The sequence below is a fragment of the Taudactylus pleione genome, unplaced genomic scaffold, assembly GCF_031769625.1.
Source record: "Taudactylus pleione unplaced genomic scaffold, aTauple2 ptg000251l, whole genome shotgun sequence".
NCBI lineage: Eukaryota > Metazoa > Chordata > Amphibia > Anura > Myobatrachidae > Taudactylus > Taudactylus pleione.
The window spans coordinates 6,238,760-6,259,526 of record NW_028284653.1 but is presented as its reverse complement, the minus strand read 5'-3'; the positions used below and the strand labels follow the sequence as shown (position 1 = coordinate 6,259,526).

General features: G+C 43.2%; 1 protein-coding gene across 1 annotated transcript in view; it reads left to right on the top strand.

The window, feature by feature from the left end:
* The first annotated feature begins 18,242 nt into the window (after positions 1-18,242).
* LOC148515266 (pendrin-like) overlaps positions 18,243-20,767 on the top strand; it is a 44,578-nt gene continuing 42,053 nt past the window's right edge. Inside the window, exons 1-3 of the mRNA XM_088480197.1 lie at positions 18,243-18,279; positions 18,564-18,715; positions 19,571-19,710. Of these exons, the coding sequence (XP_088336323.1) occupies positions 18,564-18,715; positions 19,571-19,710 (292 nt within the window). The 5' untranslated portion in view covers positions 18,243-18,279. The remainder of the gene's footprint in view (positions 18,280-18,563; positions 18,716-19,570; positions 19,711-20,767) is intronic.

Genomic DNA, 20,767 nt, shown 5'->3' with positions numbered 1-20,767 from the left:
CATGTGGTCAACACGCATTTCGCCCTGACTTTTTTCCACAAATGACACAAATAATGTACCATTTGGGAACACATCTATACATATAGTTAAAGTTTTAGTCCCAATGTAGGATCTTTGTCCCAACCCTGTAAAAACCCATCAGACTGTGAGCGAAACATCAAGAAGAAGACCGGTCAAACATCTGTATCAACAGTGACAAAATGAAAGACAAGTCGAATCAATGTAAACAGTAAAAATGTACAGAAAATCCATGTAGAAGGCGAATCAAGAATTACCGTGTATCACAAACTAAACATTTTAGTGTGGTATGTTTATAAAATATTTAGTGCAAGTTAATTAAAATCTGTATAAAAAAATATAATTTATAGATATTATACAGTTCTATATATTGAGAGGACATGATACAATAAGAAAAATAAACAATTACGTGAAACAAGAGATTTGGGTAACTCGACATACATAAGGTAATGGCATAACAACTATAGCTGCTGGTGAGGAAGTGTATCTGTCTACTGTAAATTAGCAGCATTATAAGCCACCAATATTAAAGCATGCCGTGGCAACTGTAATTTCTGTTGCAGCTTTTTATGGGGGCATATTCAATTAGGTATGAGTTTACTTCAAATTGCAAAAGTGCTGGGTTTTACCCGAAGGTTCGAGATTTTTGGTTGTCAAAAATTGTCAGCACTTGCTTTAGAAGTCTTTGCCCCCCTCAATGACTGACTAAGCAATTGGAATGTTTCAATTAGCTTAATTAGTCCTTAATTACTCACCTTTCTAGTCCTAAATTAATCACCTTCTGCAGCACTGTCCTCCTTGGATTCTCTTCAGCGTCGCAGACTGCTTCCATGGACCGGCCAGGCACAGGACAGGTACTACCCTTAACCCTGCACTCCCTCCCTGCACACACTACCTACACTACACTACCACCGCTAACCCTGCACAAGCTCCTCGGACACAGCATTGACAGCCGTCCGAAGTGTGAGTTTAAAAAAAACAATCCCCACCCACAGGATTTTGCCCGCAAAAAACACCGCAACCTATTTTTTTTTATTGGATACCGTGGAAATCGCAAGTGTGCATACCTGTGGTGATCCAAAATTGGTCTTGAGGTGCACCTAATTTTTTGTGGGCTAAACCTAGCGGCCAATTGGATATGCCCAATAGTGTGGTGCGGATGGAAGGAGACTCTTGAAGATGGAGATTGAAAGACAAACTAGTTATTGTAGAATTCTGAATTCAGTCGGTTGTCTTAACTGAATATGCTAATCTCTTCTGGTGCTGGAGAAAGCTTTTACTTTTGTACTGCTTCCGGTTATACGGCAGCTCAGAGTATATGTGAGCCCATATTTTATTTCGGAATAATGCTTTCTGCTGGACGTCAAGCCAGAATATAATATTACATTTACAATTCTGCTAGCACATCAGGCAAGTGGTTAAGAAAAGGGTGATGAAAAAGTGATGATTGTCTTCATTTAGATTGTTGCTACGATTCGTTGCTTTCTTACATATGAGGTTTGTAGTTAAATTATAATGATGCCATAACATTATCTAATATGATTGGCACTCAAAATAATACACTGACACTTTATTTTTATTTCTTTAATACCATTACAGGAATTACAGGTTTTTGTTGAATTACTAAGTCTTGATTTGCATTATCATTAAGACAATAAAGTGATACTGTATCTAGAACTAAACTTCCTCCCTTCTCATAGATGTTTAAAAAGATCTTTTGGATGAAATACATACTCCATTACTTGCAGCTTATTAGTAATCCTGCATCTTGCAGTGTTACAATACATATAAAATGTTTCAACCAATTATTAAGGGGGGGAATTTAGTTAGCCGTGGTAATTTTCACTTGTGGCTATTCAAGTAGCCCCAAGGCAACCTGTAAGCTGCACTTAATGGGGATTTTTGGGGGGGGCTCATCAGACCCAACAAGAAATTGCCATTACAGAGCATGTTAACGGGCTCCACAACCCTGTTAACGTATAGAATCTGTGATAGGTTTACAGACCTATGTGTTAACGCCCACTAACATGTTAATTTAACAGGCATTAAAAAGGGGCTGGAATTGAATAGCCCCGTTAAATTACGAGGCTAATTGAGTTCGGCCCTAAAACCTAACAATAAAAAAAAAAAAAACACAGAAAACTGTATAAAATGGGTTAAATAAAACTTTAATATTCATATTATAGAATTCAAATATGGTGGGGTTAAAATAACTGACACCTGTGAGTGTGGCAGCTGATATCATAATAAGAATGTTGGTAAATTACAATCTTTAAGTGATACATGATGAAAGTGGAAACAGATATTTTCAAAGAGTGTGAGCACAATCTGTTCCTTGTCTGAATACTGCTGCATCACTATTACGAAAAAACAAGGCTCTGATTTGATTTGGCTTCTATGGGATGTGCTGAAAAAAAAACACCTTGAACTTGTCCTGTTCCTCAAACCATTCCTGAACAATTTTTGCAGTGTGGCAGGCGCATTATCCTGCTGAAAGAGGCCACTGCCACAGGGAATACCATTGCTATGAAGGAGTGTCTGCAACGTTGTTTAGGTTGGTGGTACGTGTCAAAGTAACATCCCCATGAATGTCTGGACCCGGGGTTTCCCAGCAGAACATTGCCCAGAGTATCACACTGCCTTTGTCAGCTAGCTTTCTTCCCATAGTGCATCCAGGTGCCATCTCTTCCCCAGGTAAACGATGCACGCACACACACACCCTACCGTCCACATGGCAGACAGGCCATCCTTCGCTCCTCACAATCTTAAATGAACCTTGGGTGCCCATGACCCTGTCCGCTGGTTCACCGGTTGTCCTTCCTTCGACCACTTTTAGTAGGTTCTAACCACTGCATGACAGGTTCACCCCACAAGATCTTCTGTTTTGGAGATACTCTGACCCAGTCATCTATGAATCACAATTTAGCCTATGTCAAAGTCACTGAGATCCTTATACTTGGCCATTTTTCCTTCTTTCAACACATCAACTTCAAGAACAGAGTGTTCACTTGCTCCCTTATATATCCCAACCCTTGACAGATGCAGTTGTAAAGAGGTGATCAAAGTTATTCACTTCACCTTTTAGTGGTTTTAATGTTACGGCTGATGGGGGTGCATATATAAATATATATATGGGCAATCAAGCCACAGAGATGCCTACATCTCTATACAGGTGAAGATACACATTTAGTTCTATAAGTGCATTGCTGGAGTTGGGTTAAAATTTCACAACAGCTAGCGGTGACCCCGGATGCCTAGACTGTGGCCGGATCCAAGGGGGGCAGGTAAGCGGCGGAGTCCCCCGCAGGGGATCCCTGCCGGTCAACACAGTCCCAAGTCCCCAGGCAGGGGGCTCCCTGGGGACTGGCTGCAGCGTGGAGCCAGGTACTAACCTGCGCTTCCACTATGCCCCTGGGACAGCGGGCCGTGGCTGTGCGGCAAACGTCCGGTGTCCCAGGGGTTAATTGCAAGCCGGGGGAGTGCGCCTCTCCACAGCTCTCTGGTACGTCTGTGTCAGCACTCCTCCCCCGGGCCCGCCTCCTCTCTGCTCCTCGGCGGCATCTTCAACACTTGGCAAGCGCTGCTGGAAGCTGAAGTCCGGTGGCATCGCAGTCCCGGTCCCCCTGCATACCTTTCCTCCGCTGTCAAGTCAGTGTATGCAGCGCTGTTTCCTACCAGACTCTGTGTAGTTGAGCTCAGCGCTGATAGTGCAGGGATTTATTCTGCATTGTATGTGACTACTTGCTAGAGCTGCTGCCTGTACTTTCACTTTCTGACTGTCAGCCATTTTACTATCCCTGTCTTCCTTTGCTAAAGCCCTTGCGGTGCGGTGTTACAGGGTGCTTATTGCCTCACTATAGCAGTATTTGCCTGTGAGGTGTGTCACATACATTCCTTTCATCATGTCAGAGTGAACGTGACTTTTCTCTCCAGCTAAAGTGTACCAATAGCGGAGGGTGATGGTAACTGACGGGTTATGTAGGGCGTGTTATTTAATATCGCGCCCAATTTCTGCCACTGCGCCAGTGCAGGAACTGCCCTGGGCTTGTTTTGCTAAGGCACTTACAACCCTTGTGGGCCAGCTAGCGACGCCCCCTGCGTTCCCCCAGATGGGGCTATCACAGCAGTCGGTGGTGTCGTCACCCATGCAGGGGTTCCCCAGACAGTTGATGGTACCCCAGTGTCTCCCGCTTTTCGCCCCCCCCAGGTTTCACAAGAGCCTGCATGGGTTAATTCCTTGTCCACTACGGTCAGGGCCGGATTAACAATGGGGCTGATGGAGCTTCAGCTCCAGGCCCACCATCAGAATAGGCCCACAAACATCTGATGTATGTGTGCTGCTGTAGACAGGAATTTTTTTTTCCTTCTACAGCAGCCTGCCAGTGTCCGTCCGCACGGATATACACATAAATATACACACATAATTATATTATAATTATGTGTGTATATATAAAAAATAATATATATATATACTGTATATATACACATAATTATAGTATATATGTGTATATACAGTATACTGTGTTTTATATATATATATATATATACATATATACACACTGAATATATATAGTACAAACACTACATATATACATATATGTATATATATATAAAATGGGCGTGTGCATATATATATCAATGAAAATGAACCGCACACAAAACATCAGTCAAAATGCCATATGGGTGCAGGGCAAAAAACGTAACAGATATATTACCACTACCTAAACGGAAGTGGAATCCAGCCAGCACACCGTTTGAAAAAGAATATTATTTATTTTGATATCCCATAGCGGGGTGAAAATCCATTGCATAACACTCAAAAAGTATATAATGGTACTTAGCATCAGGTATCGATATGCATAGGGGGAGCCATGCTCTGAACCCCAACATTCAGAAGCCCCAACAGCTGTTTCGGATCCTCCTTCCTCAGGGGACTGCTGTAAAATGCCCTTACAAACCAACAGCAAATATACCCAAAAGTCATTACCAAAATAGACAACACGTGAGCACTGAGACTCACCAAATAATCGCATCACCTGGCACATAGGAAACCCGCTCCCAACAGACACAAAGTCTGGACACAGCAGCCGCTCATCGCCATGCTGAACGCCGGCGGGCGGAACCAATGTGACCACGACCAAGTTCCGGGGAAGGCAACAAGGTTCCTAGTAACCGGAAGTGATGCGACGCCACTATTCTAAAAGAATCAATAACAAACAGATCAAACATACATTATTATCAAACAAAATAAATGGTGATTGAAGCTGGGTCTTCTATCCGGCGCTAACACTCGTGTATAAATGTAAAGAATACCAGGCTTACTGGAACATATCATCGTAAATTACTGGTTTATAGCCATGGCAACCATTTTTAAATGGATAAACAGAATAGTTGCTAAGTAACAACATATACTGGCCCCCATAAGGCAAATGCACCACAATGACCCAGCCACAATCACTCAAAATAAAAACAAAAAATGCAAGACGAACAAATATATATACCATGGATAATAGTAGAGAACATGTGCGAGCTGAAAAGCTAAGGTAACTAGGATTATAATGTCCAAAACCGGATCATACATTGCACTCAAGTCTTACAAAAATGGAGTGAGTATAAACTCCTCATTCAGTCCACGGGGCACCATGGTTCTAAGTTTGTGAATCCACCTACACTCCAGTTGGAGAAGCAAATTGTGTCTGTCCCCTCCTCTCCTAATCGGAGGTACGTGGTCAATGGGCATAAAGACAAAATCATTAATGTTGTGTCCTAGCATTTTGAAGTGTCTGGCAACTGGCGGTGTACTTGCTTCAACACAAAAGTTAGCCTTTTTGATTGACGACCGATGCATAGCGATGCGCTCTTTGAGCATTCTGATAGTCTTACCGACAGAGCTTTTTGCATGGGCACATAATTATATATACAATATACCGCGTGTCACAACTCATCCTGTGCTTAAGATGAAACATCATCCCATCAATTGGGTGCGTGAACGTCTTGCCAGTCTGCATAAATTTGCAGTTAACGCAGCCACCACATTTATATGCCCCACTGTGTGGATGCAGCCAGTTGTAGGCTTGACTGCCCCGCGGGCTAATGTCCGTGTGACTAATCCGCTCTTTAAGGTTGGGACTTCTATAACAAAAGAGGGGTGGTTTAGCACAGAATTCACTCAGAATCGGATCGGTTTGGACTATGTACCAGTGCTTAAGGATGGCTTTTCTTAAAACCCCTGATGTTATGGAGCAGGTGCTAGCAAAGGTCAATCTAGCATCTCCATAAATCCTTGGAGTTGGCTTAAGCAGGTCATCTCTGTTCAGTCCCAGACACCTCTTAATTGCATCCTTGACTTCCCTTGGTTCGTAACCTCTCTCCAGGAATTTTTGACCCATATGTTCCAAAGCCGAAGGTAGCTTAGTCCTATCAGAGGTAATCCTCACTACTCTGACTAATTGGGAATATGGCAAACCCCTTTGCAGAGGTTGTGGATGGAAACTTGTTGCAAGCAGTAAGGTATTCTTGTCGGTAGGTTTCCTGAAGATTTCGGTACTGAAACCTCCCTGTCCTAACTTGATACACACATCAAGGAAATCAATTTGCTCAGTACTATGAGTACAAGTAAACCTAATTGATCCAGGCAAATCATTTAGACTCTCTACAAAAGCTTCAAGCGAAGCCACCCCACCAGTCCAAAGCAAAAAAAGGTCGTCTATGTATCTTGCATAGATGTGTATAAAACGTGAATATTGGGAGTCTGACAAGATATAAGTACTTTCAAAAATATGGATGTAAAGGTTCGCATAAGAGGGGGCCATATTCGACCCCATGGCAGTCCCTTTTAGCTGCAAGAAAAATGCATTATTGAACATGAAGTAATTTTTATATAAGATAGACTCCATCAATGATAGTAAAAATTCAACCGGTGGACCTGTGTACTTTGGACTGGCAGAGATGGCTTCACGTGCAGCATTTAAACCCTTCTCATGTTCAATATTTGTGTATAAACTAGTCACGTCAAGCGTGACCAGCAAACAATCAGCCGTAGGCAGACCAGTGGATGATAATTTAACAAGGAAATCAGTGGTATCGCGGATATAGTGCGGCATATCCTGTACCACTGATTGTAAATAATAATCCACAAATTGGGACACACTCTGACTGAGGGAACCCTTAGACGATATAATCGGCCTGCCAGGCAGCGCAATCAGTGATTTATGAATTTTAGGCAAGATATACAACAGGGGAACCCTCGGGTAATCCTGCATCAAAAACTTGGCTGTGTGCTCATCAATCCATAAATTAGATAATCCCAACTGGATTAATGCATCAATCTCCCTTTTGAATCGATCGGTGGGGTCATAGGTCAGTCTACAGTAGCAGGTGCAGTCAGACAATTGTCTATTCACCTCACTAACATAGGCATCACGATCCATAATAACGATCGCCCCGCCCTTATCGGCGGGACGTATGACAATTTGGGAATTGTCACGTAGACTAGTTATGGCGGTATTCTCTAATCCAGTCAAATTTGAGTGGGTAAGTTTGGTTCTCCGAATAGCAGGTAATGCATCTAATTTCACTAAACGCATGAAAGTTTCAATGGATGCATTTTGGGTTGGGGGATCAAACGTACTCTTAACCTTAAAGGGACTGGGATTAGGGTCCAACTTGTCTTTTTTAGCGAAGAAGTCCTTCAGCCTAAATTGTCTATGCAGGCTATACAATTCAGTTTCACAATTGAAACTATTCTGTTTAAAGGTCTGTACAAATGACAGACCTCCAGATAAAACCCCAGGGGCTAGGAGAAGGGCTGAGATCCAGTTCACCGATATTGAATCTCACACCTCACAAAGCGACTCGGATCAATCATTGAGTGGTAGATCCTCTTTTTTAGGGGAGAAGATTCATACACGCAGCAAGGGGCCAAAAAACCCTGCAGGAGAGGGGGTGTCAAACACAGGAAAGTTAGCCGGGAAAAAGGGCAGAGGGACAAGGAGGTAGCCATTGTGAATTTGTCTAAATATATGCCGACTACGGCTGAAATGTCGGTTTTATCTAGAGGTCTGTCATTTGTACAGACCTTTAAACAGAATAGTTTCAATTGTGAAACTGAATTGTATAGCCTGCATAGACAATTTAGGCTGATGGACTTCTTCGCTAAAAAAGACAAGTTGGACCCTAATCCCAGTCCCTTTAAGGTTAAGAGTACGTTTGATCCCCCAACCCAAAATGAATCAATTGAAACTTTCATGCGTTTAGTGAAATTAGATGCATTACCTGCTATTCGGAGAACCAAACTTACCCACTCAAATTTGACTAGATTAGAGAATACCGCCATAACTAGTCTACGTGACAATTCCCAAATTGTCATACGTCCCGCCGATAAGGGCGGGGCGATCGTTATTATGGATCGTGATGCCTATGTTAGTGAGGTGAATAGACAATTGTCTGACTGCACCTGCTACTGTAGACTGACCTATGACCCCACCGATCGATTCAAAAGGGAGATTGATGCATTAATCCAGTTGGGATTATCTAATTTATGGATTGATGAGCACACAGCCAAGTTTTTGACGCAGGATTACCCGAGGGTTCCCCTGTTGTATATCTTGCCTAAAATTCATAAATCACTGATTGCGCCGCCTGGCAGGCCGATTATATCATCTAAGGGTTCCCTCAGTCAGAGTGTGTCCCAATTTGTGGATTATTATTTACAATCAGTGGTACAGGATATGCCGCACTATTTCCGCGATACCACTGATTTCCTTGTTAAATTATCATCCACTGGTCTGCCTACGGCTGATTGTTTGCTGGTCACGCTTGACGTGACTAGTTTGTACACAAATATTCAACATGAGAAGGGTTTAAATGCTGCACGTGAAGCCATCTCTGCCAGTCAAAAGTACACAGGTCCACCGGTTGAATTTTTACTATCATTGATGGAGTCTATCTTATATAAAAATTACTTCATGTTCAATAATGCATTTTACTTGCAGCTAAAAGGGACTGCCATGGGGTCGAATATGGCCCCCTCTTATGCGAACCTTTACATGCATATTTTTGAAAGTACTTATATCTTGTCAGACTCCCAATATTCACGTTTTATACACATCTATGCAAGATACATAGACAACCTTTTTTTGCTTTGGACTGGTGGGGTGGCTTCGCTTGAAGTTTTTGTAGAGAGTCTAAATGATTTGCCTGGATCAATTAGGTTTACTTGTACTCATAGTACTGAGCAAATTGAGTTCCTTGATGTGTGTGTCAAGTTAGGACAGGGAGGTTTCAGTACCGAAATCTTCAGGAAACCTACCGACAAGAATACCTTACTGCTTGCAACAAGTTTCCATCCACAACCTCTGAAAAGGGGTTTGCCATATTCCCAATTAGTCAGAGTAGTGAGGATTACCTCTGATAGGACTAAGCTACCTTCGGCTTTGGAACATATGGGTCAAAAATTCCTGGAGAGAGGTTACGAACCAAGGGAAGTCAAGGATGCAATTAAGAGGTGTCTGGGACTGAACAGAGATGACCTGCTTAAGCCAACTCCAAGGATTTATGGAGATGCTAGATTGACCTTTGCTAGCACCTGCTCCATAACATCAGGGGTTTTAAGAAAAGCCATCCTTAAGCACTGGTACATAGTCCAAACCGATCCGATTCTGAGTGAATTCTGTGCTAAACCACCCCTCTTTTGTTATAGAAGAAGTCCCAACCTTAAAGAGTGGATTAGTCGCTCGGACATTAGCCCGCGGGGCAGTCAAGCCTACAACTGGCTGCATCCACACAGTGGGGCATATAAATGTGGTGGCTGCGTTAACTGCAAATTTATGCAGACTGGCAAGACGTTCACGCACCCAATTGATGGGATGATGTTTCATCTTAAGCACAGGATGAGTTGTGACACGCGGTATATTGTATATATAATTATGTGCCCGTGCAAAAAGTTCTATGTCGGTAAGACTATCAGAATGCTCAAAGAGTGCATCGCTATGCATCGGTCATCAATCAAAAAGGCTAACTTTTGTGTTGAAGCAAGTACACTGCCAGTTGCCAGACACTTCAAAATGCTAGGACACAACATTAATGATTTTGTCTTTATGCCCATTGACCACGTACCCCCGATTAGGAGAGGAGGGGACAGACACAATTTGCTTCTCCAACTGGAGTGTAGGTGGATTCACAAACTTAGAACCATGGTGCCCCGTGGACTGAATGAGGAGTTTATACTCACTCCATTTTTGTAAGACTTGAGTGCAATGTATGATCCGGTTTTGGACATTATAATCCTAGTTACCTTAGTGTAATCCTAGCTTTTCAGCTCGCACATGTTCTCTACTATTATCCATGGTATATATAATTGTTTGTTATTACTATATATATTTGTTCGTCTTGCATTTTTTTGTTTTTATTTTGAGTGATTGTGGTTGGGTCATTGTGGTGCATTTGCCTTATGGGGACCAGTATATGTTGTTACTTAGCAACTATTCTGTTTATCCATTTAAAAATGGTTGCCATGGCTACAAACCAGTAATTTACGATGATATGTTCCAGTAAGCCTGGTATTCTTTACATTTATACACGAGTGTTAGCGCCGGATAGAAGACCCAGCTTCAATCACCATTTATTTTGTTTGATAATAATGTATGTTTGATCTGTTTGTTATTGATTCTTTTGGAATAGTGGCGTCGCGTCACTTCCGGTTACTAGGAACCTTGTTGCCTTCCCCGGAACTTGGTCATGGTCACATTGGTTCCGCCCGCCGGCATTCAGCATGGCGATGAGCGGCTGCTGTGTCCAGACTTTGTGTCTGTTGGGAGCGGGTTTCCTATGTGCCAGGTGACGCGATTATTTGGTGAGTCTCAGTGCTCATGTGTTGTCTATTTTGGTAATGACTTCTGGGTATATTTGCTGTTGGTTTGTAAGGGCATTTTACAGCAGTCCCCTGAGGAAGGAGGATCCGAAACAGCTGTTGGGGCTTCTGAATGTTGGGGTTCAGAGCATGGCTCCCCCTATGCATATCGATACCTGATGCTAAGTACCATTATATACTTTTTGAGTGTTATGCGATGGCTTTTCACCCCGCTATGGGATATCAAAATAAATAATATTCTTTTTCAAACGGTGTGCTGGCTGGATTCCACTTCCGTTTAGGTAGTGGTTATATATATATATATATATATATATATATACACACACACACACACACACACACAGTCAGGTGCATAAATATTGAGACATTGACAGAATTTTCATATTTTGGCCTCTATTCACCACCACAATGGCTTTGAAATGAAACAAACAAGATGTCCTTTAACTGCAGACTTTCAGATTTAATTTGAGGGTAATTACATCCAAATCAGGTGAACGGTGTAGGAATTACAATGGTTTCTCTATGTGCCTCCCACGTTTTAAGGGGCCAAAAGTAATGGGACCATCAACTCAAAAGCTATTTCATGGACAGGTGTGGGCTATTCCCTCGTTATTTCATTATCAATTAAGCATGTAAAAGGTCTGAAGTTGATTCTAGGTGTGACATTTGCATTTGGAATCAGTTGCTGTCGACTCTCAATATGAGATCCAAAGAGCTGTCACTATCAGTGAAGCAAGCCATCATTAGACTGAAAAATCAAAACAAACCCATCAGAGAGATAGCAAAAACATTAGGTGTGGCCAAATCAACTGTTTGGAACATTCTTAAAAAAGAATGCACCGGAGAGCTAAGCAACACCAAAAGACCCGGAAGACCACGGAAAACAACTGTGGTGGATGACAGAAGAATTATTTCCCTGGTGAAGAAAAACCCCTTCACAACAGTTGGCCAAATCAAGAACATTCTTCAGGAGGTAGGTGTATATGTGTCAAAGTCAACAATCAAGAGATGATTTCACTAGAGTGAATATAGAGGGTTCACAACAAGATTTAAACCATTGGTGAGCCTCAAAAACAGGAAGACCAGATTAGAGTTTGCCAAACAACATCTAAAAAAGCCATTAGTTCTGGAACAACATCCTATGGACAGATGAGACAAAGATCAACATGTACCAGAGTGATGGGAAGAGAAGAGTATGGAGAAGGAAAGGAACTGCTCATGATCCAAAACATACCACCTCATCAGTGAAGCATGGTGGTGGTAGTGTCATGGCGTGGGCATGTATGGCTGCCAATGGAACTGGTTCCCTTGTATTTATTGATGATGTGACTGCTGATAAAAGCAGCAGAATGAATTCTAAAGTGTTTCGGGCAATATTATATGCTCATATTTAGTCAAATGCTTCAGAACTCATTGGACGGCGATTCACAGTGCAGATGGAAAATGACCCGAAGCATTCTGCAAAAGCAACCAAAGCGTTTTTTAAAGCTAAAAAGTGGAATGTTATGCAATGGCCAAGTCAATCCCCTGACCTGAATCCGATTGAGCATGCATTTCACTTGATGAAGACAAAACTACATTGAAAATGCCCCAAGAACAAGCAGGAACTGAAGACATTGGCAGTAGAGGCCTGGCAGAGCATCACTAGGGATGAAACCCAGCGTCTGGTGATGTCTATGCGTTCCAGACTTCAGGCTGTAATTGCCTGCAAAGGATTTGCAACAAAGTATTAAAAAGTGAAAGTTAGATTTAGGATTGTTTAGTTTGTCCCATTACTTTTGGCCCCTTAAAAAGTGGGAGGCACATATAGAAACCGTTAATTAAATCTGAAAGTCTGCAGTTAAAGCACATCTTGTTTGTTTCATTTCAAAGCCATTGTGGTGGTGAATAGAGGCCAAAATATGAAAATTCTGTCAATGTCCAAATATTTATGCACCTGACTGTATATACTTTTAATATATATGTATACACACTGTGTATATATATATATATTCATATTGCACAGGGCCGGCGCTATAATTAGGCATTTGCCTAGGGGCACTGGCCACTGGAGGGTGCCGCACACAGCCGATAAATGGGCTGCCAGCAACAGGAAAAAGTCTGGTAAGTAGGAGACCAGGACCCACCCACTGAAATCACAATGTTGAACCCCCACTTGCACGATCACCGGCGGTTCAAGTGCTTCCAGGCATAATACTTGTGGAGCAGTGGAAGTCTTAACAAGTCCTCACTGCACTGCGCACAGTTATAGGGCTCCTTTTCCGCACTGCGTGATGTCAATCAAGCGCCGCCATTCCTGCTACTATCATGTCCAATGCCAGCAACTCTCTCAGCTCCATGAAGGCGGTGCTGCCCGGCTGCAGTTTGAAAATATATATATATATATATATGTGTGTGTGAATATTCCCCTACATCACTAGACATTCCACCTCCTTCGCTGTGCTGATCACATCCCCCGTGACGGCACACAATAGGCCTTTCATCAATTTCAGCTCCAGGCCCATGTGGACCTTAATCTGGCACTGACTACGGTGCTGGGTGGCCAGAGCTATGGAACGCTGGGCTGATAGTTTAGAGGCGTCTCTAGACTCTGACTCTTCTGCAGAGCAAACATAGTTATTTGACAATCTCAGAGACTCGGCCACTTACATTAATGAGGCGGCCTTGGATATCGGTCTACTCACCTCCAGAATCTCCTCTGCAGCGGTAGCCGGTCATCGCACCTTGTGGTTGCACTCTTGGAAAGCGGACGCAGATTCCACGAAGGGCTTGGAATGCTTGCCCTTTAATGGACAAGTCCTATTTGGCCCTGATTTAGACAAGATAGTGGCGACGCTGGCAGCGGCCAAGTCTGCGTGTCTCCCATCAGCTACAGTTCCATCAGGAGCAGGTACTTCGTCCTTTCGGCCCTACAGGACCCAGGGTAGGTCCAAAGCACAGTCTTTTCCAAGACAGGCCGACCCCAAAAAGGCTACCAAGCCAAAGAAACAACCTTGCGTTGCTAGACGCCCTGCCCCTAAGTTGGACAACAAGCCTTCCGCCTGACGGCCTGGGCCTCCCTTTGGGGGATCCCAGAGTGGGAGGCCGCCTGCATTGGTTCGCCCAACATTGGTGTCTGACTACCACGGACACTTGGGTACACGAGGTGGTCTCTCGGGGGTATGCCCTCTCCTTCCGGTGCAGGCCCCCCAGCAGGTTTTTCACCACAGGCCTTCCGTCAGATCAGAACAAAGCCCTGGAACTACAGAAAGTGTTGCACTCTATGCTCCAGGCTGGAGTTATAGTGTCTGTTCCGTTCTCCCAGAGGGGCATGGGTTTCTATTCCAATCTCTTTTCGGTGCAGAAACCCAACGGGTCTTACCGTCCAATCCTCAACCTCAAAACCCTCAACAAGTCCTTGAGGGTGCCTCGGTTTCGGATGGAGACCCTCCATTCCATTATACTAGCGATGGAGCCTGGGGATTTCATGGTGTCATTGGACATCCAGGACGCGTACCTGGATGTCCCCATTGTCTTAGCGCATCAGGAATTGCTCAGGTTTGCGGTGCTCGACAAACATTTTCAGTTCCAGGCACTGCCCTTTGGTCTGGCAACAGCGCCTCGTGTCTTCACCAAAGTCATGGTGGTCATGGCAGCTCACCTGCGGATGCAGGGAGTCCGTTTGTTGCCTTATCTGGGCGACCTTCTGTTGTGAGCATGGTCACCAGAAGTCCTCCAGCTTCATCTGCGAATGACGGTCTCAGTATTGCAAGATCACGGCTGGTTAATAAACTGGAAGAAATCCACCCTGGTTCCCTCGCAGAGGATTCTCCATCTCGGAGCCTTGTTGGACTCTCAACTACAGAGGATCTTTGTGACAGAGGACAAGATCTCTGCATTACAGACAAAGATACGAAGTTGCCTTCAGAACCGCCGAGTGTCCAATCACTTAGCGATGAGGTTACTGGGCACCATGGTGTCACTTTTTTACATGGTGGAATATGCCCAGTTTCACTCCAGACCTCTGCAACAATTGATCCTCTCCAGGTGGAATGGGTTGCCTCAGCAGATAAAGACGCAGACCATGGTGCTTTCTCCAGACGTTCGCCTGTCTCTGGCCTGGTGGTTGCAAACAACTCACCTCAACAGGGGACTTCCCTTTTGGGTGGCGAACTGGGTCCTTTTGACGATGGACGCCAGTCTCAGAGGCTGGGGAGCAGTCACGGGTCCACACTTGTTCCAGGGCAGGTGGACCCCGGCAGAAGCGGCATTTCCAATAAATATCTTGGAACTTCGCGTGGTATTCAATGCCCCCCAGCAAGCAAGACAGGTTCTACAAGGAAAACCTGTACAGGTCTATTCGGACAATGCCACCACGGTGGCTTACATAAACCGCCAAGGAGGAAACTGGCGGAGGTGTCCTGCATCCTGACTTTGGCGGAGTGCAATCTCCCGGCCATTTCAGCGGTATTCATCCTGGGAGTCCTCAACTGGGAAGCAGACTTTCTCAGCCGGCAGGACGTACATCTAAGAGAATTGTTTCTTCACCAGGAGGTGTTTCAACTCCTGGTGGACAAGTGGGGACTTCCAGAAATAGACCTCATGGCTTCCTGAAACAACAACAAACTGTCTGTGTACGGGTCAAGAACAAGAGACAAGGAGGCATTTCTGGTAGACGCTCTGTCGGTCCGGTGGACCTTCCAGTTTGCGTATCTCTTCCCTCCGTTCTCCCTTCTTCCTCGGGTAATCCGAAAATTCAAACAAGAAGTCGGCACACTCCTGTTGATAGCTCCGGAGTGGCCCAGACGTCACTGGTTCTCGGACCTTCAGGCTCTCTCCGTAGATGCTCCACTGAGGTTGCCTCTACGTCCGGACCTGTTGTCACAAGGCCCTTGTCTTTACCCGGACCTGAGTCGTCTGTCTTTGACGGCGTGGCTGTAGAGACAGTCCTCTTAAGGTCCAGAGATTTTTCAAGGTCTGTAGTTAACACCATTGCTAGCGCCTGCGTCACCAAGAATTTACCATCGGGTATGGCATACTTTCTTTGAGTGGTGTCGCCCTAGAGCCTATGATACTCAGGTGTTCCGGATATCCAGAGTGTTGGCTTTCCTACAGGCGGGCTTAGATCACGGTCTTCGCCTTGCTTCTCTGAAGGTGCAGGTTTCTGCCCTGTCAGTATGGTTTCAGTGTAGGATTGCTACTCTTCCTGATATCCGCACCTTCATGCAGGGTGTGTTTCGTATTCAGCCTCCCTTTGTTCCACCAGTAGCTCCTTGGGATCTAGCTGTGGTCCTGAGGGCTCTCCAAGGACCGCCGTTTGAACCACTGGGCTCAGTGGATTTTAAATGGCTTACTGCTAAGACGGTATTCCTTCTGGCCATTGCTTCAGCCAGGAGGGTCTCAGAAGTGGGGGCTCTCTCATGTCGACCTCCCTTTCTTATTTTTCATAGTTTTCTCCCTAAGGTGGTATCTAGTTTGGTGTGGGGAACAAGTGGGAGGTGCCAGAAACAGTTTTTAGGGCTACTTTTGTGGTTCCACCACAATAATAAGTTGTCAGTTTTAGTCCCAATTAATGTAAGAACCAAAAATATTTCCCTTTCACCCAGAGTAAGATGCTGGGGATATATTTACTAAAGTGTGGGTTTTTAGAAGTGGTGTTGTTGCCCATAGCAACCAATCTACTTATCATTTATCTAGACTAGGGAGTGATCAACAAGCGGCCCCCCAGCTGTTGTAGAACTACACATTCCAGCATGCCTTGCCACAGTTTTGCTATTTCGCCATGCTAAAACTGTTGCAAGGGAATTGTAGTTCAGCAACAGCTGGAGGACCGCTTATTGCCCACCCCTGTCTAGATGATAATAGCTAGAATCTGATTGGTCACCTTGGGCAATAACTCCGCCTCTAAAAACCTGCACTTCAATAAAAATACCCCTTGGTATGATGCTGCTTTGAAGTGTCATCTATTTCTGGGGTAGGTGGGCCAGGGGAGGGGCACGCAGATAAAATCTTGTCTAGGGCACCAAATTCTTCAGAGCTGGCTCTTGCACCAGCCCTTGGTTCAAGAGGTTTGACTGGAATCAGACGTATCTCAGCGTACACACAACTCAGCGTAGCCCGCAATTCTGTTTGTATGCTACCGTTACACACTGACAAAACTTAGCCTTAAGGCTTGTGGGGGCCCCCTCCAGTAAAATTGACCCTGTCACTATGTCACTTACCTTTTCCACAGTGCCCCCCCAATATGCCATTTGTATGGTATACAGTGCCCCTGATTACTACCCTGCTGTTGCTGTCTCCTCCGTAACTACTAGTGTGCGAGCAATGCCGCCGCACAGAGCGTAGAGTGCTGTGGGCAGCACCACCGCTCACCCACTGGAAAGGCACCTGGCAGCCAGAATCTCTGCAGCAAGACGGTTCGGAACAGGTGCTGTACTCTGCATCTGCAGGGTCACATGGATCCAGTGTGGACGGGCCCTGGGGCTACCGTTCCTGTCAAACCCCCCCTTAATTCGGGCCTGTGCAAATGCCCCATTACGCTCATTTAGCTGCAAGTGGAGATGTGTTCGGAGACCTGTAATAATGAATTGGAATAGGACTTCCAAAATGGTAACTGCAACACAGTGCTAAGGTAATACAAAGTATGCATAAATTCTATTCAGCATCGAACAGTTCACATAAATCTGTATTCTAGAACACAGAAACATTTACTATAAGGTAATTTTAGTAGGTTTGTGTGTACATGTTGTTTATATACATAGTTATATATATTGGACTCCAAACATAGCCAATAATATCAAATAATAACATTAAATATCACACTATAAAAACAAAACTGTAAATATGGAGAAAAACTGCTTTGTTTTAAAGTTATATTTGTTCATCATATATAAAAACACTGCTAATTTGATAAGATAGTCTGCAGCTTACAAATGACAGCGTCAAATTCTGCAAACTCTTTATTAGTACTGCCAGAATTCATTGGTTATGCGTTTCTGTTCATATTTTAATTAAATATGTTAGAAAACACTGAAGTACATTGTTGAAATTGTATTTTATTAAAACTATATTAAACAGCACAGAAAGTGAGTGTGATACAAATTCTATATAAAAAAGTTCTCAGTCTTATACATTATTAGCTATCAGTTGCCTGCTAAGGTGCAGCTGGCTGATGAGGGTACTGTGTTATAGAGGTGGTTCTGTGACAGTGTCACAGGACGACTGGTACATTACATTGTACTCATAGTAGAAGGGTTAATATCTGTGTGCTGGATGGTGAGTTTATTCTCACTCAAACTGGTGATGGGAGTCTCTGTTTTCCCATAAATAGAACTTCCCTTGGGCTGCAAGGACTATATAATGTGGATGGCTTAATACAACTGCCAAGGTTGCTGGGGGCTGCTGCTTTACAGGTACAGAGTCAGAAAGTGTGTAATTATGCATGTTTATTCATCAGTATGTGAACGTTTACATAAAAATTACATACAGTACAGTATAACTTCTTATACATCTGGCTTTATTAGTATGTAACTGTGTAGCTAATATACTATTTGCAAATATAAAGAAAATGCTAAATCAAAATACTTTACAATTTATTAATAGTTCTGTCTTACCTCTCAGAAGGGATAACTGCATTATTATATGAACAGTGTTGAGGTTGTACAGGCATTAACATACTTATGGCTGTGTTTCTCAGATGGCATCTGGAAGGATGGATATGAACAGCCCTAGGTACAACCAATACCTCGTGGCACGATCTGTTTACTCAGAGTCCACTTTCCAGGAGGAAAATGAAAAAAAAGAGATTGTTCAGAAAACTATTCAGGAGAGGCTGCGAAAGAGCTGCAGGTTATTATTAATATCATTACAGTATTTTGAGGGTTAGATGCATTGCTAAAGAAAGGAGCATCAGTGCTAGTGTGCTAAAAAGCAGCTTAGTGCCATGTTTTCAGAAAAAACATCTAAACCATTTGCGCTGCTTAATACTTTGGTTTCCAAGGGGTATATTTACTAAAGTGAGAGTATTTAGAAGTGGAGATTTTGCCCATAACAACCAATCAGATTTTAGCTATTATCTTCTAGAAGGTGCTAGATAAATAAGTAGAATCTTATTGGTTGCTATGGGCAACATCTCCACTTCTAGAAACCCGCACTTTAGTAAATATAACCCAAGTGTCTTAGCTAATGTTTTCTAGCAGCAGAAATAAATGTACATTTATCAATGCAACAATGCACTGATGATACTTAAGGCAGATCAAACCTGTGACCCTTCAGCTCTTATAACTCCTTGCATACACTACCAACTTCAGACTGGCAGAACATACTGGGACTTGTAGTTCTATGCCAGCAAGATGATCACTGGCTGACCATTGCTATTTAAGTTCTATGTTTATATCAGCACAATTAATAAATGTGTCATGTCTATATCTTATGACATAGATTCTACTATGAATATTTATCAGTGCTGACAATTATTGGCTGGTCAGACTACATGTAATTGTGAAGCATTTGAACTATTCGGTTACAACTGTGCGTTGTTCACCATTGTGTCTCATTCCATGTTATACCATTGCAGTCTTGTTGTGTAAACGTGTTACTAAACCCTGCTAGGGGTACATATATTGGCTTTAGTTATTGGCACAACAATGCTTATTTGACATAATAATGGATCATTTTACTGATAATATGTTTGTTATCTGACAGCTGTACATCAAGAAAAGCTTTTTTGATTGTCAAGTCTTTTTTACCAATCCTGGACTGGCTGCCAAAGTACAGATGGAAAGAATGGTTTGTAAATGACCTTATCTCAGGAGTCAGCACAGGGCTTGTTGGCACATTACAAGGTAAGTGTTTTTATTTTCTATATGTGGGATATACTTAACAATGTGTATAAATTATCCCTAGAATACAACATCATTCCCTAAAACACTGCATAATGCTGCACAATAATACTTTTATACTGGTCCATCAACTTTGGAGTGGCTAACTCTCACAGAAGATAAGCCCTTCAGAGGGGATGAACAGGCATAACTATCTGTGAAATAGTGCTAAGGTCCCGGTAATTATATATCAGGCCCCCTGTCACGTGACTACACATGTAGTATTACTAGGTTTTATGGGGAAGTGCATTTCAGGCAAGTGAAAGATTTGCCTCTGTGAGGTTGCAAATGTTTGGAGCAGCTGGTGGATGATTTGCTAAATGTGCACAGAAATGAGGTCCTATCCATATGCACATGCAGCTTGCACCTTAAAATTGCCCTTCTGTGAGAATGCATTATTAGATGTACTTTACCCAATGTGTTGAAAAGCTTCAAAGACATAAAAATGCACATTTAATAAAAACCAAGTAAGATTTTATGAAAAATATTTAAATGCAGTAATTAATGAAAGGAATAGTCCTAAAGTGATATGGATGGGCATTGATGGGCCATATATATATATATATATATATATATTTTATATATATATATTTTATATATAAAAATAAGTCCCCAGTTTAGGGGTCTGCCTTTTCGTTCAGGTTAATTTCTTGAACCCTGGATGAATTTTGATGGGGTTTTACCTATTCTATACAGCAATGATCGAGGAAGGTTTAGGTGTATGAACCATTCAACTGTGACAAGGGAGCTGAGCAGCGATGATTTTAGTGAAGCAAAGTCACAGAAAAAATCTTGCACCAAGCTGCTGTATAGGAGCTGGCCAGGGTGCTGAAACAGCAAGAGACAGTGAGAGTCAATCAGAGATAGCAATGTGTCCCATTGCTTAGCACCAGTATAGAGAGAGGAGGGAGTCTGGGACTGAGCAGGGTCATGTCTGAGGCAGACAGAAAGTGAGAGAGAGCCTTCAATTGTATATTAAAAAGTGAATTCTATGGTACCTCTTGATCTTGACAAAATTCCC